The sequence below is a fragment of the Scardinius erythrophthalmus genome (assembly GCF_964197995.2).
Source record: "Scardinius erythrophthalmus genome assembly, chromosome: 11".
NCBI classification, from domain to species: Eukaryota; Metazoa; Chordata; class Actinopteri; order Cypriniformes; family Leuciscidae; genus Scardinius; species Scardinius erythrophthalmus.
Genome location: NC_138231.1, coordinates 12,388,521 through 12,413,013, shown reverse-complemented (window position 1 = coordinate 12,413,013; position 24,493 = coordinate 12,388,521). Strand labels below are relative to the sequence as shown.

Genomic DNA, 24,493 nt, shown 5'->3' with positions numbered 1-24,493 from the left:
TCTTCTCTTCTCTTCTCTTCTCTTCTCTTCTCTTCTCTTCTCTTCTCTTCTCTTCTCTGATGATGTGTTTAATGGAGCCAGGACAACCTATCACTCACATGATCAAACAACAACAATAGCAAACCACAATGTTCCAATTCACTCAGATATACATCGCAATAGAGAAGAAAAGCCTATCACAACTTCTGTTCCTTGCTGACTTTTTTATGCAAAAAAATGGGTTACCAAATATTAATTTAAATTCAGGAACATGTTGTTATGGCTTTAGTTACTTAGTTGTATGATTTTCTACTACATTTCAAGCATAATCAATCCGTGTTTTTAAGATTTCAGTTTTTAGTTTAGCCCATTAATTACAACATTGCTGCTAAAAAATAATCGAAATAAGTCTGAATCACATTTTTCTTTGCTCATCAGATGTTATGAGCGACACAATGTAAATATATCTATTTTGACAGATTTAATTCCTGATACTGTTATCATAAAGAAGGATAAAGATAAAAAAAGATAAAAAAGATAAAGAAGAAAGAGATAAAGATAGATATAGAAGAGCTGATGCATGCAGTAAACAGACACTCCACAGTACACATGACAGGCCACTAACTAACTGGTCCATCCACGTGTGTTACTTCACCTGGTAATTGTCTGTGCTTCTCAGATCAAAGTTCTACTCCAACTCTGACTTTATTGGTATATTTGTAAGTGCGCTAAACCCTGTTGTCGTCTCCTGGAGTTAACATGGACTCTGTGTGGAGAATCATTCTCTTCATAGTACTTCTCATGTTCAAGGTATTTTAAACTTTATTATTATTCATTTTTAAATGTAAAAACCTCTTGACATTTTTAGTTATTGTAAAGCAAACACATCCAATGAAAATGTATTAATCTAATCTATAATCAATCTATCTTGCAGGTGCATGCTATTCCAACACAATATGGTACAGTATTTTAAACATTTTAAAGATCATGTTCAATTTGAATTTTTATCTTCATAGAGCTTCTTACACGTTTGTATGCTTTATTAAATATTAGGCAAGGATGCAGATGCAGGTGAATTACGGGAGGACATTCTTGAAATCAATTTAGGTCAGTAAAAATTAATTTGTAGAAAAGCAAACAGTTTGCCATACAAGTATAAGTGTTTTACATGCAATACAATCTTATTATACATATATTTGTCAGTTTGTCAAGAGAATGTTTTTTTTCTTAAAGGATCTGAATTTATCCATTTAATTGAAACATTTCAGATTCCCAGAGAGATTTGTTTGAAGGAGATATTGCTGGAGATGTAAGTCAAACCAAACCAAATGTCCTTTGTCCAAATCTCTACTGCCTTCTGTTTTTATTTTTTTCATATTTTCTATTCAATATTTTAATTCCTAAAATGAACTCTTATCTTAGCCACGAAGAAATGCAATATTGGATGAAAAAGCAAGATGGGAGTTCCCCATTCCATACATACTCACAGATAGTTTGGGTGAGGTTATTTATTATTTTAAAATGCAAAATCAACAAACTGATTCCAGGATGAGAATATTCATATAGCTTCACTTGTTTAGATCTTAATGCAAAAGGAGTGATCCTTCAAGCATTTGAAATGTATCGTCTTAAGTCTTGCGTGGACTTTAAGCCCTATGAAGGAGAGAGCACCTATATTTCTTTCACAAAGCTGGATGGGTATGTAAAAATCAACCTGGTCTGCTTTTCCCAAAAGCATCGTAAGCCTGCTTATGCAGTTTTGTTTTTGTCATTGTTACAGATGTTGGTCATTTGTGGGAGATTTAAAGACAGGGCAGAACGTCTCCATAGGGGACAGATGTGACACCAAGGCCATTGTAGAGCATGAAATTCTCCATGCATTGGGTTTCTACCACGAACAGTCTCGCTCTGACAGAGATGACAGAGCCGGATTAACGCAAAGGCAAACTAGGCACGTGCCTAGGGCCCGATTGGCGGGATGGGGCCCAGACAGAGGGACAAAAAAAAAAAAATAATAATAATAAAAAAAAATAAATAAATGTACAAATGTCCTATCTACAATTTATTTCAAAATTTATTAATTAACTAAAAATAGTGACGATGTTTATCTTAACCATAGACTGTTACATTACGTCACATTAACGCCAGCCCATGACTGTACAAAAGTCTACATAGGCACGCAAAGAAGCACAGCTCGTAATGCAGGTCATCGATTTTGGAGTGATTGCAATGTATTTTAAATATAAACGTGTGGGCTACTGTAGATCAGCGTCATTTCTGGAAAAATCATTCACCGCTTTGTTAGTCTACGAGTTTAAAAGAGCGCGAGCGTCATTAACGTGCCCAGACGCGACGCTTTGAATTTGCGCGTACAATGAATAACATCGCGTTGGGAGCTGACTAGTAAAAAAGCTACAAAAGTAAAAGATAAGACGTTTGTATTCAAAGTTAAAAAACCAACACACTGCAACATTTTTAAATGTTTCAAATAAAGGATCTCATATCTATGGGTCTATCTTCTATATTCTGCTGATGATTAGATAATACCCTGACATCATAGCCTATACGAATATTAGTTTAGATTTTTTTCCCTGCTCAGTAGCGATCGTATCTTTCTCTTCCACTTGATTTGTGTATAGCATATTTAAGGTAGCAATGCAATATCTGCCCATAACGCAGCTATGAAAACAATTATAAAAGCACGTTTATGTTCATCTACTGAAGTGGTATTCTGGAACTGTGAATAAACTGAATACACCAGCAAAATAACAACAAGAACAATAACATCTTCATTAAACAAAAAAGAGATTACCTTAGATAAAGTTTGATGTAGTAGGCTACCAGTAAAAAGTCTGGACCCATTACTATTTTTATTGTTTTTGAAAGAAGTTTCTTATTATGCTCTACAACCCAGCAAACATTGGTCCGACGGCAACGTCGTGTCCCTGGCCAAAAATAGTCGCGGTAGGACGGCATAAATCGGTAAAAATATGTAACACAGAACATTTCCTAAAAATGCATTCAGATACATGTGTGCATGTCTACAGTTATCTGAGGTTGCATGTATAATTGTTATTTTGACTTTTAGCTACGTGTAGTTCAATATATACCATGTTGTGTTTCGGGTGAGAGAGGACGTCACCATGGCGACGTCTTTTACACGTGCATTTATAGTCCATCATGACCCTCTATGAAATCAATTGTGATAAAGCTGTGCTTAATCCTTGCGTGGTTAATACTGCAATAATTAATTAAATTTTTTATTAAATTAAAGTTTTAATAAGTTGTGTGAATACGTCCACTGACGTCCTTTACACGTCTATAGTATCGGGTGAGAGGACGTCACCTGGCGACGTCTTTTACACGTGCATTTATAGTCCATCATGACCCTCATGGAATCCTTGTGAAATATGCAAAAGCTGTGCTTAATCCTTGCATGGTTAATACTGCAAAAATTCATTTAATTGCCCAAGTAGTTTTTAAGAGGTTGTGAAGACGTCCACTGACGTCCTTTACACGTCAAGGCTGTGAATACACGTCCACTGACGTCCTTTACACATCTAGTCAAGCAAGACAGAAAAAAAAACCCCAGGAATATCTTTATGAAATACACGAATTGAATACAAAGTAAATATATTTACTTTATCTTGTTTAAATAAATTATAATCACACAGTTCCCAGTGTGGTTAAGTGAATGCAAAGCCTCTGCATTTTAGTCATTATTTCAACCTGTAGCCTACCTGATACGTTGTGTGTTTTTTTTTTTTTATGGAATGTATGCATGTAAAACAGAAATATATCTGGTCACCATTTATGTCTGAGTTGGATGTAATTGCCAAAACTGTGCTGCCAAGATGTAACAAAAGATCTCCCGACATTACCAAATCCCGCGATAGGTTAGATTATCTCACGAGATGTTAACGCGTTTTCCCCATAGACTCACTCCGGAACACTGAAGTTTGAACAACCACGAAGAGAGGAGGAATTGAGGCCCATATTATTAAAAATCTACTGTTGGGTACGTACATTTTGTATTATTAGATTCACGTGCTAGAGTTTTACTTGTTTGACATGAATGAACCGAAAGAAATGATGCCCCACATTGTCAACTGAAATTGGCTAACTGAGTTTGGCTAAAATTAGCTAGTAGGCTAAAAGTTGCTTTGAACTTATACAACGGTATACCATAGTATAAAGTATGTTTAATGATACAGTCAAAGTTATTACTGTAAATTATTAATGTAGCCTTTTGAGAGTTTCTTTCAGAAAGTAAATTATCTGAAGTAGAATGAAATGTTTAGCTGGATGTATGTTTTCAGTAACTGCTTTAAAAATTTTGTAATTTTAGAATTGCTAAACATGTCTATTCAGGGGACATCACAGCCCACCTGTCTTTACCAGAAATGTCCTGTTCACTTTCTCACTGTTACACACCTAGTTAAGGGTCTTTCTCAAGGGCACCACAGTGGTATTGAAGAGGCAGGGGACAAATGCTGTTTTGAATTTAGCTGAAGACCATACAAATATTTTGAAAATAAGTGCATGTCATTTACCTCAAATTTTTAATTTTCATTTATTTTAAAAAAGAAATATATTTTCTTCCCTTAGATGCTGTGAAGAGGTGGAGCCCACATGCTACAGACACTGAAATTGATGCAGCAATGGCAGAACACCTGAAACACGCTCCAGGAAGAGCTGGGGGTGGTGGATACAAAAAATGAGCCAAACAATGTGTTTAAGGGATAGTTCACCCAAAAATGAAAATTGTCATCATTTACTCAACCTCATGTTTCAAACCTGTATACCTTTCTATGCTAAACACAAAGATGTTTAAAAGAATGTTTGTAACCAAGCAGATGTCGCTTCCCATTAATAATCATTTTTTCTCCAACAATGGTAGTCAGTGGATGCTCTATTTGCTTGGTTACAAACATTCTTCAAAATATCTTCTTTTGTGTTCAGCAGAAGAAAGAAACTCATACAGGTTTGGAATTTGGTGAGTAAATTACATAATTTTCATTTTTGGGTGAACTATCTTTATATAATAATTCAGTATTTTGCAATTGGTATTTTAGTTTGGTTAACAAATCGAGAGCTTAGAATTATAAGGTTCTATCTCCGTTTATTGTAGTTTATTGAGCATCAAAGTTTTTAAACTCGGTTTATGTTTTGTGAGATGGAACCTTTTATTTTATTAATAACTACTAACAATTTTTTTTTTTTTTTACAAAAATAACACCACACAGGCATTAATAAACACCTAATGGATCAGATTGTCAAAAACTCAATTTCAACCAAAAGTGGAGATAGAACCTTAAAATTCTAAGCTCACGAAATGTTAAACATTGAAAAAAATAAAGAGAAATTTTGGCTGTTCAATATCAATAAAATGTTGTGCTTAATCAGAACATGCTTCTTTTTTGCTTATGTCCACAAATAATGTGTTATTATTTTTGATGTACACGTGATTAAAACGTTTTATTGACGTTCAGGTCTGACTGGACCAATTTTGGACCTTTTTAGAACCTTTGTCAAGATGTGTAGGCTAAACCTCAAGACTTGATTGTCTTTCACGATGTTACACAATAGGTGTGTGATTATTTTATATGCAGGCTTATATATACACTTAAATTATGCAGCAACACATTTAAACACATATGACGACGCATTTAGACGTCCAGGGACGCGCAGAAGAGACGTGGAATTCACGGCCAGAAAAGACGTCGGTTCAACTTCCATTTTGGAACTATTTCTCAACCATGACGGGACGTCTCGGACGGACGTCTTTTCAACGGTCATTAAACGTCCAAATGTTTGCTGGGAAGCCTGCATTTATTTGATCAAAAATACAGAAAAAAAAACAGGAATATTCAGCGAGGATGTGTTAAATATATAAAAGTGATAGTGAAGACTTTTTTAAAACAACTTTTTAATAATCAAAAAATCCTGAAAAAAAGTATCACATGTTATAAAATAAATATTAAGCACCATTTCTAACATTTGATAATAAATCAGAATATTATAAAGTTTTCTGGAGGATCACGTGACACTAAATTCAGCTTTGCATCACAGAAATATATTTTAAAGTATAGTAAAATAGAAAACCATTATTTTAAATTGTAATAATATTTCACTATATTATTTTTCTGTATTTTTGATAAAATAAAATCCAGGCTTGATGAGCATAAGAGACTTCTTTCAAAAACATTAAAAATAGTAATTTGTCCAAACTTATGTACTGTGTAAGTAAAAATATACTAAATTTAAAATGAAATGTTGTATAAATAAAAAAGTTAGGAATCATATTTGTTTCAAGTGTTTTTTATTGGGGGTGGGGGGCCTCCAACATGAATTTTGCCTAGGGCCTCCAAATGTCTAGAACCGGCCCTGGGTGGGATCAAATCATTCCAGGTTATTTGCATTTATTTTTATTATAAAAGTGCATCATGAATCTCTCTTTTAGTTTCGTGCAAATTTGTGTTTTGCATTGCAAAAATGGGGAAGGAAGGGACAAATGTAATGCCTCTTTCCTTTTGTCATCCACATTTGTGCAGGAAAGGAGCACAATTTCAATAAGTATGAGGATGATTTTATAACCGATTTGAACACGCCCTATGATTATGAGTCCATCATGCACTACAGGCCTCTGTCTTTCAACAACAACCCTGATATTCCCACCATAACCACTACCATCCCTGCCTTCAATAACGTAATAGGACAGCGCTTAGATTTCAGTGCTCTTGATCTGGAAAGACTGAATCGCATGTATGAATGCAGTAAGTTCTGATATTCAACAACTACCTCAGGTTCTTACAAACAATGCTTGACATATTTTGTGCTTGAAAAAAACATTCCATACTTGCAGTGTTGCCATATCAACTTGGTTTCTTTCAGCTGCAACCCACACTCTCCTGGATCAATGTGCCTTTGAGCAGATCAACATTTGTGGAATGATTCAGTATGATGAAGATGATGCTGATTGGGTCCAGACTTTGAGCTCTACAGATGTAAAGGACCACACACTTGCAGGAAACTGCAGAGGTAATTTCAGCTGAACACTTTTGTTTATAGAATAAAGCATCGTCAGGGCTCAACAATAATTTAATATATATACAGTATATATATATAAAAAAACCTTACATGATGCGAAATCGAACTTTTTGAAATAATTTTCTTAACATTTAAAGTGAGATGATGTGAAGGTCAAGTATGGTAATCCATACTCTGAATTTAACCCTTCCAAGTTAGTATACACACATTAGGAGCAGGGAGCTCCTAATGCGGTGCCCAGGGAGCAATTGGGGGTTAGGTGCCTTGCTCAAGGGAACCTCACTCATTTTCTGCCGGTATGAAGAATCAAACCCACAACCTTTGGGTTACCAGTCTGACTCTCTATCCATTAGGCCATGACTGCCCCAAATTTAATGTAATTTTGTCATTTTAATAAATTCTCTTCTATATTCGTAACCTAGTTAGAATTTCCTTATTTGACAACAATATTCAATATATTATATATAGCCATTGAATGCCATTTTGCATATGTTTTATTTTTATAAGATGCAGGCTATTTTATGAAGTTTGACACCGCTAACAAGGCTATGGGACACAGTGCTTTGTTGGAGTCACGGATTCTTTACCCCAAGAGAAACCAGCAGTGCCTTGAGTTCTTCTACAAGATGACTGGAAACTCTGGTGACCAGCTCATCATTTGGGTCAAAAGGGATGATGGAACTGGCACTGTTCACAAAGTCAAAAAAGTTCACACAATCACAGGTCAGTTACGGCCAAATGTTACTGTATATGCAATATATATATATATATATATATATAACACTTTTGTTTTTGCCCCCATTTTTTTTGCTGCACATTTTAGAGTGGCCTTTTATTGTGGCCAGTCTAAGGCACACCTGTGCAATAAACATACTGTCTAATCAACATCTTGATATGCCACACCTGTGAGGTGGATGGATTATCTCGGCAAAGGAGAAGTGCTCACTAACACAGATTTAGACAGATTTGTGAACAAATATTTGAGAGAAATAGGCCTTTTGTGTACATAGAAAAAGTCTTAGATCTTTTTGAGTTCAGCTCATGAAAATTGGGGGCAAAAACAAAAGTGTTGCATTTATAATTTCGTTCAGTATATATATAGCAAATCTCAACTGTCTGATTAATTTTTTATTTAGGAGCAAAATATAACTATATTAATGCCCAGCTCTAAACTGCTAAAAGCAACCGTAGAGCATGAAGATATTAAGATATTATAAACATTGACATCATGTTTTTCTATAAAGCTGCTTTGTGCAAACAACTGAACTCAGTTGACTCAAATTGACTGACAATTATCTCTTCTGATAGCCTACTATGATTATGTATTAGATGAACTGAATACTGTGCACATCTTTGATTTCTTTAGGGGATGGGGATGAGTCATGGAAGATTGCACACGTCACTCTAAATGTTGAGGAAAAGTTCCGGTACTTCTTCCAGGGTATTGTTGGCTCCGACAAAACATCAGGAGGGATCTTTATAGATGACATTACTCTGACTGAGACATCATGCCCAAATGCTATCTGGAGGATTCAGAACTTCACCAGCCTCCTTAATACTATCCCACAGGGTGACAGAGTTCAGAGTGTTCGTTTTTACAACTCTGAGGGTTACGCTTATGGAATTAATGTGTATCCAAATGGCAGGAATAACTCTGCTGAAGAGTTTGTTGGGATCACTTTTCACCTCTTCGCTGGTGAGAATGATGCAGTATTAGAATGGCCTGCAGCGAATCGGCAGGTCACTATTACGGCTATGGATCAAAATCCAGACACACGACTTCAAATGTCTAACAGCAGAAGCTTCACCACTGGTGCGTCTGTCTGTCTATAGACAGGATCTATCTATCTATCTATCTATCTATCTATCTATTGACCCCCATTAATCACTCACTTAGATGCTGACATGCGGTGGAGTAAACCATCTACGTCTGGAGAATGGGACGAAAACTGTTTTTGTTTCAGAGGTCCAGAGTTTGGTTGGGCCACTTTCATCTCACACGATCAGCTCCGTAGGCGGGACTTCCTCAAGAACGATGACCTGATCATCACTGTTAATTTCGATGGTAATTTTGATCATGCAGAGCTGTTCCACCCATCACTATAATTAGTGTGTTTACAGCTATTGGGATAATTATGTTAATTGTTAAAAGTGTGTTTTACTTTAACAACCAGATTTGGCACATCTTGTAAAATCTGAAGTTCCAACCAAGCTCCAACTCTCAAGCAACCCCCAGCCTGCAGAAGAAAGCTCTGAGAGCCTGAAAGTCCGGGTGCAACGAGCGATCAGCGACCCGTGTCAGCCAAACCCCTGCCGTAATGGAGGAGCTTGTGTCATACATCAGGGGAGAGCAACATGCAGGTTAGTGAACCTCAGCGTTTTTAATTATAAAACCACAGTTTGTTGTTTGAGACTGAAAAAATGATTGTGTTTGCGTGGCTTATATGGTGACAGACAGTTATATGTCTTCTGCAGGTGTGTCTCTGGACAAGCCATTGCGTACACAGGAGACACTTGTGAGAAACAGCACTTTGATGGAGGAATTCTGGGAGTTTTGATCGGTGGTGCTGCAGGAACTGTAGCTCTTACTGTTGCCATTATAGCGGTGATCTACAGGCAGAACTAAACCTATTTCATCATATATTTGACATCTGAATAACCACTCTGTGATAAGCAAAGTATTTTATTGATGAACCATCTTACAATAGTATGCCCAAGATCTTTTATTCATAATAAAACTTGTGTTATTAACAATCTCATCTCTCTTTTTTTCCATATCCCTTTACATGAAAAAAGTAAATCGGTCTAACAAGAGAAAAACCAAAAAGCTCAAGAAGAGTGCATAGATGTGTTCAATTATCATTGGTTCATCAGATATTTTGTCAAAATTACTAAATAGCAGAAAATTATGTCATAGTTCCATATATTTGGCAAAATAGAAGCAGAGCTAAAACTAATTAGATTACAACCAAGGTAAGTGACCACATTTTACATTGCATTTAAAGAGATAGACATTTTCATAGGACGATTGTTCATAAAGACAACAACAATCTGGGTATCACTACATATATACAGCAGCACTTTATATTGTTCTTTAAAAAACACAAACACAAACATCTATTATATTTTTTGATAATTCTCTTGGTTTGTTCCTAAGTTTATGCAGTAAGTAAAAAGAGACGACCACAGCCTATACTTTGTTTCAAAGATGTTAAGTCTTTACAAAAAGTCCTTTTAGGTCTTCACCAAACAGTTGTGCTTCTGCTCCTCTTTTTGTTTCTGCTGTGGGTTCAGAGGTGGATCAATGTCCTATAATGTTTTACATGCTCCTTCTGCAATACAAATCAGAAACAGAAATTTTATTAAATAAAATTTTGTCTTCAAGTCATTTAGCTGCCTTTGAATTGATGAACGTATTGTTATTTTCCTATAAAGCTGTTTTAAAACAATCTGTATAAAAAGCTACCTATATAAATAAAAGCGATTTGACTTAAATCTTTCTCACATAATAATTCCTGGTTGTCAATCAAACAAGGGAATTAAGCTGTATCAAAAACTTACCTTGTGTGCATTTTTTGAATGGATCATTTATTTTGCGACAGATGTTGCTGTTCCTTGTTCTTTTCCAGATTTCTGGGGGTGGAGGGGGGGGGGGGGGTGTTATAATGTTATATTTCATAATGTTATTTAAATATTATTTAATATTTAATAATTGAATCATATTTAAAATAGTATTATTTTATTTTAACATTACATTTTGCACTTATTATTTGTATTATAATTTTTCACTCAAATTTATTTTTTCTCCTAACTTTGCTGTGGCATGGCATTGCATGGGTTCCCCAGAACTTACCCCCAGAACTATTTTTAATATTTCATCTCGGACCTGTAGAAAAAAAAGAAAAACAGGTAAGTGTCCTGTGGTCCTAACTGTACTAAATATCTTCAATGTCAATAAAATGCATACCCTTTTTTCTGCAAAACATCCTGTCAACAAGATGAAGAAGCCCTAGAAGGTATAAATGACACAGAGGCATAAGGTATAAATGATTCAATATATATGTCATACTATTTAAAGTGTTATAATTTCCGTTTTAGAGATGGGAATACCTGCAGGGAGTTGACTATGGTGAACGAGTAATGCACTACGTATGTAATAAACTGTGTAAAGTCATCCATCAGAAACACAAAAAGCCCCAGAATCCAAGTCCCACCAAAAATAGGTGTGAGAAAGATAATCACTTTGATTATGCTTTTTGCTGCATCTTTGTCCCCCTTTTTGTTGGTCTCGGCTCCAGACGGCTTTAAAACCGTCACAATGACCACCACCATGGAAGCCATGTTCACCAGCACGATGGTCCCAACTGGAAAGAGAAATGCGTGGATGGATCCTTGCATGGCTGACTGATAGGTAAGCCAGCATGTTTTCGAGCTGTAATACGGGATGTCAGTTGCTTGATCGTAGTACACGTATGTAACCGCCACAGTCACTGTTGGACAAACATAGCCAATGGTGAATCCGAGGATCATATACATCTTTTTCCCAATGTGGCTGAAGACGAAAATGAGCTGGTGGACCAACATAACACTCAGACACAGCATCCAAAAGAACATCGCCAGGAAGAAGTAATGCTTCATCACCACCGAAACAAGGCACAAGGTTTCATTTAGGATTGATGGGAAAGAGGAAGCTAAGAAGCTACAGTCGGCCAAAAGCAGACACAGTGCGATGTTGAGGAGAGAAGTGTGCCGGAAGTGAGAGAGACTGGATTTAACAACGGCGCTCCAGACCAAACACTCGATGATGATATAGACGATGAGAGAGCATATGGAGATTCCCAGTCCGATGTACGTGAGCTGATCTAGAAAAGGCATGCTTACTGCATGCTTGGACATGAGCATGGAGAAGGAGGTGAGATGGTTGCATTCACAGTAGGCGGTGTTCCCGGGACCTTGAACATAATTGCAACCTTCGTCTGACCATCTCTCCTCCGAGACGTTCCAAAACACGCATTGCATCGTGGCACTGCTGCCCTCATCATTTGGAAAAGCCAGTCTGATGTTCACCGAAGGCTGAGTGTTGTTCTCAACTGTGCTGGATACGACTATGCTAGGAAACAATGAGTCCTCATAACCCAATTTTGGCAAGCGGTTGGCCAAGCTCTGTAATCCTACTGTTTTCACCATATCTGCTGTTGCGTTCAACTCAACTTCCACGTTGAAAACGGTTTTGTTGCAAGTGGTGCCGCTTCGGCAGATCTGAAGCTGGATGTTTGAGGAGTTGTAGCCCTCACTGGCGTTTATTCTGATACTTTTTACAAGGCCTTCAACGGATGACAGATATTGTGAGGCCAGTGAACTGCTCTCTTCCTCTTCTCCCCCATTCCAGGTTACGTTCAACAAGCTGCTGGCTGATTCAATGAAATCCTACAAAGAGAACAAATTTTCTACTGAAACAGCAAATTTCTCAAAGCAACACATTTTCACTCCCAGCCTGTCACACATTGACGCTTGGTCAGGACCCTTCAGCGTAATTTTTTAACGCACAGGGTAGCCCTTTAGCGTAATTTTTTGACGTGCAGGGTAACGTTATTCCATTGCTTTCAATGAGTAATCTTTGGCATCATACACAGATGCGTTGGGCATGGAATGTTAGTGTCATGATGAATTGGGTTATAATTTTGCCATTATGACATGTTGGAGTGTGATTCTCAATTTAATCAGCCAGCATAATTTATTTACATTTATTTATTTATTTTATTTACACTATTTAGACAAGTTTGAACACGTAACCAAACCAAACCCCACACCTAAACCTACTCATTTGTATATTATATGATATAAAACACAGGCAGATACGACAATAGGCACAATTTATTCAAAAAGTACAAATATTCCAAGTGTTCCGAGGGCAAACGATTGATTTGTGTGATGAAAAGACTCAAAAGCGATCACCGTCTCCATCCCCCGTAGATCATGCCATAGATTTTACAAATGCAAAGAACTATGTGTCTTGATCTGACGCATAAGGCAAACATAAGGGTTGTGATCCCTGTGCATTAAAAAGTTATGCAGAGGGGTTCTGACCAAGCATCAATATGTGACGAAGTGGGTGTGAGAACGTGTTATTCAAAGTACACAAACATTTTGATAATGTTACAGTCTGAGTTACATTTCAGACTTTAACGTGATCAGAACCTGAAGATGTAGCTCTCAATATGGGTACCTCAAATTTTCTAAATGTTATATTATACTGAATATATGTAATGAAGAATTCAAGTAATATTTTTTTAAAAAAAGATCTAATTTGTTATATTTATTTTTTATATTCATTGATAATTAAGTAGGCTAAGCAATAAAAAGACACGAGAGGCTGTGCTGTATCGTTCGCGGAGTGCCTGCAACCCTTTCAGCCCTAACTTATTCACGATACAGCACTAGCCTTGAGTACCTTATTGCTTTATAAAATGGTTACCACACAATGCAAATATTAAAGGCAAAAAATATGTATCAATGCAACTTTCAGGAAGTAAAATCACTAAAAGCCTTCCTTCCGCTGGAAAAAATAGTCCCAGTGATCCCAGTGATACAATAGTCCTAGTGATACATAGAAACATTGGGTGAAGCGGTCATAGCCGTGTTTTATCATTTATCAGAATCAAGGACTGGAACTAACTGTTTTATAATAACTAATAATTTGTATTATTTGAATTAATTATATAATACAATTATTTAATATGTGAGCTGTCAAAAGGGAGTGAAATAGTTGAAATGCTTACTCCAAGAAGGTTATCGCCTAGTGGCATGTTTACTGATGCCTGTTTCATAGTTTGGAAAACAGTAACTGCAGTTTTGACATCACCAAAACTGTTCTCGTCATCTTCGGATGTGTTGTTTTTCAAACTCTGAAAGATTAAATGAGCGCCCTCTTGTGTTGCTCCAAGTCCCTTTTCAAAATCCTGGAGTGACATAAAAATTAGACATTTTCACATTAAAGACATACTTCACATGCCATAGTTGTGTCAGGTCACTCAGAATCAGTCAGGTCTATATATTTGCATACCTTTGCTTGCAAAGCTACATTATTCAGGACTGCTTTAACACAGAGAGAGACTTCTTCACCCCATTGTTTCCCATTGCATTTGCGTTTCATTGTGCCCTGTCTCCCTGATGCAATACAGTCTATAACAGCTGTTTCATTATTCTTTGTTTTTGGCCATGTTCTCTCTTCAATTGTTTCCTCTGCACAAAACAGGTCACTGGCTACAAAAACAAACAAACAGACAAAAATAAATAAATACAAACATTAGTTTTTTTTTTGTTTTTTTTTTACATTACCAGTCTTTTGTAGAATGGCATAATTTTGCATTAGAATATGACTTTCAGTACTTACGGTAAATGATTGGTACTTTTATTGAGCGATTTCGCAGCTGATTCAAAGTGTTCTCAAAAGTGCAAGAGGCCTCAAGTGAACTTGGTTTGCCTTCTGCCAGACAATTAACAGTGAAGTCTGCTGTATACTTGATTATACCACTGAGCGCTGTAAAACATGGGTAACATTTTTTACATGTGTTCGCAGGTTATGGATAATTTAAATTAACAGTGAACAAATGTATGTGGACACGCCCAAGTTTATGGCATGCCCAACTCAGGAACTTGGGTATCAAAATGATCCCTGATCTTCCCAGTGGTAAATACGACTCGAGAGGGTGTTGTCCAATTTTTATCTAGGAAACTCGTATTTGCGATAACTCTGATAACACGTGAAGGAAGCATAAAACCATATCTAGTGGCGAATCATCTGAATTTGGAAATGTTTTGAAACCAACGTTTGAACAGTATGATATAGTGAATCCTCATTGGCGGAAATCACGTGACTTGGCGAGTTCGACACAAGCTCCGAACTAAAGAAAATTTTTGTAAATGTTTTGAAGCTTCGAGCAGTAGTGTTTTGAAAGCGCCCATCACTAATAATATTGACACAATATTCGTGTTGTTGCTTTGATGATTATTTTGTCCATTGGAGGCCTAGTGGACGATTTTATTCATAGGGGAAATTTTAAGATAGCATAGGTAGAATTATGTAGGCCTGTGTGGACACACTCCATAATTTATGGAATTCATTCAATTTGATGATTGTAAATGTAGTTCACATTTGATTGTTCAAGTTTGACAACCATAAAGTGTCCAAATCCTAGTTTTTTTTTGGTAAAGTAGCCTATATTTTTTATATTATATCATTTGAAACCAATGTCTTTTTGATATGTTTTTCTAGAAAAAATATGCTTGTGCTGTCATGTTTTATAATAAATAAATGTAAATATCCCTTAGTTTAATATTTTGTCATCTAATGCAAAGACATTCATTTATTTAAAAGCATTTCACGAGTTCACACTTAAATATAATTAAATAGACTAAAAAGGTTATGCGTATTTGGTGTGTTGTCCAAGGGGACAACACGCCAAAGAGCTCCGAGCTCGATATTTGGCCTGAACCCAGAGTACTCCCCATCCCAGGTTGGGATAGGATTTTAGAAGTGAGGAGATGGGCTGGTGGAGGGATGCTGGAAAACTGTCGTAGAACAAAGGTATGTCTGTTGTATATATATATATACAGTATGTATATATACACATGTATCTACCTCCTGATGGTAATTGAGTGGACTGGATGAGCTCCTCCTATGTTAATTAGGTTAATTATCTGAAAGTGCTCCTCCCGAACTTTGTTAATAAAACATCATTATACATACGTCTAAATACAGGGCCACTGCAAGCCAGATTTTGATCGCTTGCACTTCACAAATGATGAGCTAAGACACATTTCAACAAAGCTTGACCTGGAACATGTTTACATTTGTGCTACTTGGTAAATTGCTTGATTTTAAAACCTGTCAAATATATTTTATAGAATAACTATAAACTTTATGTGATTTGAAGCTTCAGTTGATTATTTGCTCTATGAAAGATAAAAGTCAGCTTCATGTGCCATCAAACAGAAGATTTATATATAATATATTACAAATTGATCATTTATTTACAGCTTTACCTTGTTTATTTGGTGCACTTTTTTCAATACTTCCGAGTTTTACCCGGGATATGTAGGTTTCAGTACTGCTGTCGATGGAACATGAGATGGTCACTTTGGCGGATGATGCTTCAGAGCAATCTGCAGTTTGTGGATTGCTTGTCACATTAATGTTTTCTGGCAGCAGTGCAATTTGAATAGGTGCCATGGCCATGTGAGCTATGTTACCACTGACAAAAAGGCAGCTGTATGTTCCTGGAATATCAAAAAATGACAAAAGTCACAATAATGTAAATTGTTGTCCCTGTTTCACTCATGATTGCATTGAACAACACACCTGACCAGAATTCACTTGTCTTCAGAAGTGTGACTGATGATGTTTCTGTACATGTATCTGACAGCATTATTTCACTCCCTGGTCCCAGAGTCAATGGCACTTCTTCACCTCTTGACATCTGCCACACACAGTTGCTCATAGCCTCTATACTGGTACAGTTCAGCTGTTGTCTTGAATCATAACACACTTTTCCTGTAGGTGCCTCTATGAATACCATTCCTGTAAATTATAATCAAATACTGTGATGGTGAAAAGATTGGTAGGAATGCATAGATAGAACAAGCGATGAAAATATTGGTGTGGTTGCAGTGTTTTACCTAGAGACTTAACATTGAGACTGTACATGGTTGGATCCGTCAATATTGTATCAATTATGCTTTGAACTTTGGAGGTGACAAACACAGAGCTGAGAGACACTGTGAAATTGTGAGCGTATGTAAATGACCCTGTGAGACTGTGACAAAAGAGCGGAAACAGTTTCTTGGTTACAAAAACTATTGCAAGCTAGTTGTTATCAAATGAAGAAATGAAAATAACAGAGTATTTCAAGTGGTTATTATTACTTGATTTACTTCAAATAATAAAATAAAAATGTAACATTAAATACAAATTATGAGAAAAATATCTCACAGGCTGCCTTGCATGGTCAACGAGTTGAAGGCATTTAGCACATTAAACGCATTCAGCAGCTGAAAAGCAAATGGGTTAGAATGATGAGCAAGAGATTTGTCATAATTGAATAAATAGCTACTCTGCATTCGGGTTTCAAAATCTTTTCAGTAAAGACATATACAAGAGATATATTGCTTTAGCTCTCTGGAATATTTGATTCTGTCAAGTTCATGGCGCCATCCAGCGGTAGATACTTCCAAATACTCGTCCGTGCCAACGCTCTATAGCAGTCAGCTCATCACTAGCTACGTTTACATGGACACAATCGGAATGAAATCAATCCGATTGATGAATCCGAACAAGGTGTTTACATGAATGATAAATAAAGTAATCGGGTTGATGTGCGCGTTTATATGTCACAAGTTTCAAATCGGATCTGATGTTTTGACATGCGCACACTGCACGAATATACAGACTTTCCCGCAAAAATATTCTCATTTATTGGTTCTTTATTTGTTTTAAACAGCAGACGTAATATTAATTCGTCTCTGGTCATAATTTAGAGCATATTAACCGTTTTGCCGTGCTGCTTATTGATCATGCAGTAAAAATGCCCCTCCCCGCAGCCAAAACCAGTCGTCTGTGGATGAGAATCCAAAACAAGCACTGGTGGGACGTTGTCCTGCTTCACTTCACAGACGCGCGAGTGAAATTAGGATTTTAGAATGACGGGAAACTTATTAATATGACACTTTATTCAACAGGAAGAACAGCTCGTTCCGCGCGTCATACGTCATTACGCTATTTAACGTCATCGCACATGCGCAGTCCTTTTAGTTTCGGTTTTCAATCCGATCAAGTGTTTACATGTTCTCTCGATCGGATTACAAAAGGGATAAACCACCCCTTTCAATCGGATCGAAATTTCATTCGGATCGAGCTCAATCGGATCGATTAAGGTGTTTACATGAGGTTTTTTTAGTCCGATTGAGCCATCAGTCCGATTATAAGTGTCCATGTAAACGCAGCTAATGAAACCCGCCCTACTCCTGCTCTGTTTCATTCAAATTCTGTCTGGTGCTTCCCTGTGTCTCGGTAATCGACTGTATTGTAAATGCCATCAGAAAACGTCAGTTAATAAGTTATAATATTTGGTGACTGGAGAAACGAAGCGTTCCAAACTCTGAATTAAAAGCGCTTAAATATCTTCCGTTTTTAATTGAAAATAGTGTCGTGTAAACAGTTAGCCTAGAAATCGAGACGCACTCTAGCAGCAGCAAATGTAATTTGCAGCCAAGGTCGTCTAGCAACTCTATGTTGGTTTGCGAGCTGGAAAAAACAAACTCTAGTTATGCCAATCACATCGAGTTGGTGGGCGGGCTTAACATAATGACGGCAGAGTTGCGACGGTTCCGCGTGAATTCCCTGCTACTTGAAAACAAAGAAGATGGGTCTTTCGAATCGGCTTTGGCTGCGACTCTGGAAGACTTGGAGTTAAGTTTTTCTTTGAGAAAAGAACAAAGAACGGCACTGAAGTCATTCTTAAAAAAGGAAGATGTGTTCGGAGTTTTGCCGACCGGATACGGCAAAAGTTAAATCTATCAACTAGCTCTGCTGGTGGGAAAACGCTCTGGTTGGTTGTTGCGCTATCCTATAGCATGCAGATGGAATTTGATAGACAACCGTTTATCTCGCCCCTTGGATTGAGCCCTCCCAATGTGTTCCCAGACCTGTTCGACTTCATGCAGCTCTGCGCAGACCGATCGGTGGCTGACTTGAAGCAGTGCATGCCGATTAGAAATTTTGTCCGACTTGATCCAGCGCCGACGCCACGTGACTGTGACGTATGCCATCAAAGTACCGTGAGAGCGATTCGAGAGTAGCCGGAGAACTCAGCCAACGAAGCTTCTCAAGAGCGGCTGCACGAGCTCTGATGATGACACAGCTGTTCCACGATTGGCCGGATTCACAGCATGACAACGATCACGTGTGTTTCGTGTTTATTCGAACACCTTTAGTTCCTCTAAAGCTCACAAATCTGTTTTTTTTTTTATAACAGTAAACACTCTTTTCATGTAGTTGCAGTGTTATATTGTCATGTTTATCAAATTAAAATGATTAAAAAATGTAGACTCCACTTCATTGATAGTAGCTTATTTATACTTATAACAGACGCCGTATGAAGCAGTACATAAAGTATTGAATGAAAATGTCTCTGAAACATCTGTTATTATTTGGCAAATATTGCATCTATTTTACTTCAGCTGTGGTAAAGTATGCAAACACCACGTGAGCGACCAGAAAGTGTCCGACTTTAGGTCTCCGTTTTCAGCTCCTCCCCGCCTGCACACGGCTACTCTCGCCGATCGGATACATCCTTGATGTGGGTCTGGCGGCTTGTAAGGCTAGTAAACAGCCCCTAGTGTACTAATTGAATCAAAATGAATCACTCAAAACAACACATGCTGGCACATGCACCTGATGTTCAAAACTGTGTACAAATGCAACGAAAACTCAGGCCAAACATGTATAATGGCATCTTTCACAAACCAACTGCAAATGTTGTCATGAATAAGTGTCTGAAATGTAACCTACAAATAAAAATGCTGCATTTATGCCATGTGAATAAAGAAGCTTTCGATTCGCTCTCTCGCGATACATTGATGTCATGCACCGATTTGAACGACGGGAGCTGCTGCGTGCAGGCGGGGAGGAGCTGAAAAAAGTCGGACACTTTCTGCTTCTCGTAGTGACGATGTTTGCACAGCTGAAGTGAAATAAATGCAATATTTATTATTTGCCAAATACACTGATGTTTCAGAGACATTTTCATTCAATACTTTGTACTGTTTAATACAGTGTCTGTTTATACAAGAATAAAGTTCATCATATAGCCTACTACTACCAATGAAATGAGGTCTATGTTATTTTTTTCTCCGTTTTATTTTGATAAGCATGACACAATATAAAATCGCGACTAGCCTACATGAAAAGAGATTAGCCTACTGTTATAAAAAACAGATTTGTGAGCATTACTGGAACTGAGGCCCTGTTTACACCTGGTATATGCGTTTTGGTCGATCGGATCACAAGTAGGCCTAGACAAAGGAGACATTCCCGTTTACACCTGGTGTTTTAATCAGTCTCATTTTTCCACTTTCAAACACTTCTGTCCTGATTTCTTCGAGGGGATTGTCTATGGGTGGGTAAATGTATGGATTTCTTCCGAATTTTTAGCGCAATTTTCCACCGGACAAAATTGCGATTGTTAACTCATGATTTCTGTTCTGTCTGTGCGCACCAATCTTGCACAGCACTTCTATATACTCCTCAACCAGACCACCTAGAGACTTCGGGTTTTCGGCATTATGTTAAGGAAGGTCTAATCTCGGGAACGCACAAAAAAAAAATCCAGGAAAAGATTTACTATCTCTTAGTGTTGTGATCCCATGACGTGAGAAAATTGCGCTAAAACACTCACTGAGTTTTTATTACTTGTTTGATCTAATGGACAAAATAAGCGTGCGCAATTTGCATATGAACTTTCCCAGAGACGACTAAAAAACATCCTGAGAGCAGCATCTTTGTTTCTGCCTAACAAGCCTACCATCTGCAGAGGTCAGGTGTTACAATGGCTACGTGGTACAAGTCGTAGCTCTCAGAAAATTACGAGGTTACACTTTGTAGTTGCAAGTTATACAAGCACATGAAGGCTTTTTACAGTTCAGAATTGTTACGGTCGGTATTTTCGACATGGCATAAACTCACCTAAATACCATTTAAAATGATGTTTCTGAAAAATCTGAATTTTTTTTGTGCAAACAAAATTTTTAACAAAATAGTTAAATTAGAAGCAATTAAATATTATTCTCCTTTTTGTAATGTTCATGCATAAGTTAAATCGTTAAAATTCATAAAGTTAGTTAAAAAGGAACCTACAAGAACAGTTAAAACCATTAATGTCTGTTTCTTTGGGCCGCTATATGTAAGCAGACCGCCATATTGCAATGGTCAAAGCCAGTTTTTGACCGTTCAAAATCTAGTTGACTTAGTTTAACCGTATTTACGCATGTATGAATAGACTACAATAGACTTCAGCAGATGATTTTCATAGGATTTAATTGATCATTAATGTTAGATTATTCTGCATTTGCTAAAAATATTGGTTACCATAGTTTAAAAACCCTGTAAAATTTGGGTTAATAGAAATAAAACACAAACTAACACATTCTCATCTGTGAAAGGTTATCCCATTTCTTCAGGAATTTAAATCTCTGCGTTTTTTACAAGCAGAGTCTGCGTAATGTTGTGGCATCTTTGAAAACGCATTGATTTTTTACTGCGAATAATGACAGGATCTGAAATGTTGACCGTTCCAAGATGGCGGACGTGTCAACGTGTCTGGAGCGGTCGAATGTGGAACCTACTTTAATGCTGCTTTCATGTCCTATCGAAAATGGTCCCCTCCACCATGTTTAAAGTTTATGGCACGCCCAACTAAGGAACTTGGGTATCAAAATGATCCCAGAGCTTCCCAGTGGTAAATAGGATTTGAGAGATTGTTCATGTCCAATTTTTATCTAGAAAACTCATATTTATGATAACTCTGATAGCACGTGAAGGAAGCATAAAACCATATATAGTGGCGAATCAACCGAATTTGGAAATGTTTTGAAACCAACGTTCGAACAGTATGATATAAGCCTCATTTGCTGAAATCACGTGACTTGGCGAGTTCGATACAAGCTCCGAACCAAAGAAAAGATTTGTAAACGTTTCGAAGCTTCAATTAGTGTTTGAAAGCGCCCATCACTAATAATATTGACACAATATTCATGTTGTTGTACTCGTTACGTTTTATTTTATTCATAGCGGTAGAATTATAACCTAAAACAATTTCACTAATTTCATCTCAAACCAACATTAGAGTAGCCATGTAATCACAGTCAGTGGATCGGACATTACCGCAAAATAAATCCAAATACGTTGGCGTCCTGATCGCCCTGTGGGGCTCTATAAGGACTGTCTGTTCGTTATCCTTTACATATTTAATATAATACTATTAATTTCTGCAGCTGCTTACATATGCTTTTCAGAAAAAGTAATCAATTATTAAATGAGCAGATGGATACGTACCATGGTTTGGACTGTTGAGGAGCTACCAGTGAGCATGCCAATGAGTGAAACTATAAGGATCACAGCAGTGACACAATCATAAATGTTGTTCGGAGGTGCAGTCGTGCAAATTATGAATGGTCTAACTGACTTTAACTCAAATGACAACTTACCATTCACTTTGGGCAGACACAGAGGCGTGACGTATGATATATTTGCCTCACATTTATCCACGTTGCAGCATTTATTTACAGAGTCACACACAAAATTGCTCCAAACATAGTCTGGTCCACACCAGCATGTTGTATTTTGGCCAATTATCTCACACTCTACAACACATTATCACATAATGACTTTACAGCGTATTTATTCTGTTTTTAAATGTAATCTGGCAGGCTGGTTTAATGATACTGAACATTTCACATAGACTTTATTAAAACTGAATACAATCAACATCAGAAAAAGAAAAAAAAACCTGGTACATTCTCTTACCTGCTGCAATTTCAGCATTTGTGATAGTTACCCCTGTTGTATCTAGAGAGGTTCCTATAAGTCCAGGCAGATGGTCTGCAACATTTAAGGTTTTATTGCCCTCAATCATGACTTCTGCCCAATGGGTCACATCTATGGACCCTGAAAACATAAAATGCAAAATTATAAATTTGCTACATATTTTATTTGTGTTTGATGTAACTTTATAGTTTGTGGATTTTAAAACAACTTTTTAAATTATTATTAATGTGGAAAGGGCTGTGTCTGGTGAAATTAAAACTTACCCACATGTGAAGTCTGTTGGGTAACAGAAGAAGAAGATAGTCAGTAATTTTGTTCTGCTTCTGCTTTTTTTTAGTAAACAAATTATCATGATGCGTGATGACAAGAACGGGATTCTTATGTGTTAGAAAATATTATATAGCATAGACAATTTATTTAAATAAATTAGCAGTTTGTAGATGATGACTACAAAATTAATTTAATGCCATGATCATCAGTCAGTTTAACGGAAATATGAATGTCGAGGGTGGTTATACAGTATGTGGCATTCAGGCGATTACTATTTGTTTTACTTAGGATAAAATCTGTTATCTTGTATATTTCCTTTATGAATTTACCTGGCTAAAAATGAACAGTGCAGCAAAAAGCAGCATTCCTGCACCAGACAGTGTCTTGATCCTATTAGGGAGATTGCATTGAATTCTTTAATGACAGTCAAAATGTATGCCTACCTCTAAAAGAAACTTAAGTGAAAACTTTCCCTGAAATTGTTTGCACAAATATCTATTATTCAAATTCTAACTATATATAGCACTATAAACTGTCCAAGTCATCTCTCACTTAATAAACATCATCAAAACAACAAAACTGCAAAAAACCTCAACAAAGCTATTTGCTGCCTTTCAGAACACCAGCCAAATACATTCACAAGTGACATTTCCTTTCAATAATTGTCACAGAAGCTGAACAATGAAGATAAAAAACACACAAGGATTAAAATTATTTGGTGAACTGATTATTCTATGAACATCGAAATTATAGTTTATATGGTAAGATGAGAGTATGTATATTGTGAGATAGATTTTTTTTTTTACACCATACCTTTAATAATTGTATTTAGATGCTGTACCTTTATAATAGACAAAATAATATATGGACATACAAACCAAAAATAAATAAATACTGACCTTACAGTCTGCATTTTCAAAAAGAGAGGATCAGCAAGTTTTAAGCAATGCTATCTGTCTTAATAACATGTTCCCTGTGAAGAACCAGTTTCTTGAGTGAAATGGGGTGCTGAATGAGAATTAGGGAAAGTTGACAAATGCAGTGGGTGTGGTGAAAACTAATTTACAAAGCTCTCTCTCACATTTGCATTTTACATTCTCCAAGTCCATAGGCCACCTGGATAAGTTAGCACACCATAGTCATAGACTTTCCATTGAGATTTGGCTAACAAATGTAGCTCAGAACTGCATGCCTGCCTTGTCCTACAATGTTTGGTTAGATTGTCATTTGTGGCTGATTTAGATAAATCATTTTCATGTTTAAACCTGCAGTACTTTTAGAAATAAGATGTTTAGAAAGAAAGTCTGCTGTTTCTGAATGTTGAATACCAGGTGGGAGGTGTATACAATTGTTCCATTTCAGGCTTTCAAATTGTGTGGAACATATAGACACAATTCAAATGAACTTTTTTGTTTATTGGAAATATACTAAAAAGTGCCCACTTCGGCACATTGTAAGTAAAAGTAAAACCCTGAATTTTGATAAATTCCAATCTGAAAAATTATCTTTGCACTCAGCTTAAAGGGAAATTGTATATTATCATATGTTAACACTAATATAAAAATATTGTGTATTTTATCTTATTTGTTGTTT

General features: G+C 36.7%; 2 protein-coding genes across 2 annotated transcripts; one reads left to right on the top strand and one right to left on the bottom strand.

Moving 5' to 3' along the window:
* Positions 1–738: 738 nt before the first annotated feature.
* Positions 739–9,655, top strand: mep1a.2 (meprin A, alpha (PABA peptide hydrolase), tandem duplicate 2; the record flags this gene model as incomplete). The annotated part of the gene is given in 15 exon segments (XM_081378954.1): positions 739–789; positions 914–938; positions 1,033–1,086; positions 1,248–1,288; positions 1,402–1,477; positions 1,560–1,677; positions 1,760–1,926; positions 1,929–1,934; positions 6,534–6,755; positions 6,874–7,020; positions 7,537–7,752; positions 8,396–8,842; positions 8,927–9,094; positions 9,204–9,390; positions 9,505–9,655. Coding segments are annotated over 15 exon segments (2,076 nt in total).
* A 608-nt stretch (positions 9,656–10,263) lies between these two features.
* adgrf3b (adhesion G protein-coupled receptor F3b) lies at positions 10,264–23,822 on the bottom strand (the record flags this gene model as incomplete). Its single annotated transcript, XM_081378953.1, has 17 exons — positions 23,800–23,822; positions 23,230–23,290; positions 22,894–22,906; positions 22,610–22,750; positions 22,291–22,446; positions 22,139–22,188; positions 17,021–17,079; positions 16,708–16,844; positions 16,391–16,609; positions 16,075–16,308; positions 14,423–14,569; positions 14,093–14,292; positions 13,809–13,988; positions 11,140–12,456; positions 10,997–11,038; positions 10,883–10,915; positions 10,264–10,338 (listed from the first exon to the last, which is right to left on the bottom strand). The coding sequence occupies exons 1-17, from the start codon at positions 23,811–23,813 to the stop codon at positions 10,264–10,266; spliced, it is 3,078 nt and encodes a 1,025-aa protein (XP_081235079.1). The 5' UTR covers positions 23,814–23,822.
* Between the last annotated feature and the right edge of the window lie 671 nt (positions 23,823–24,493).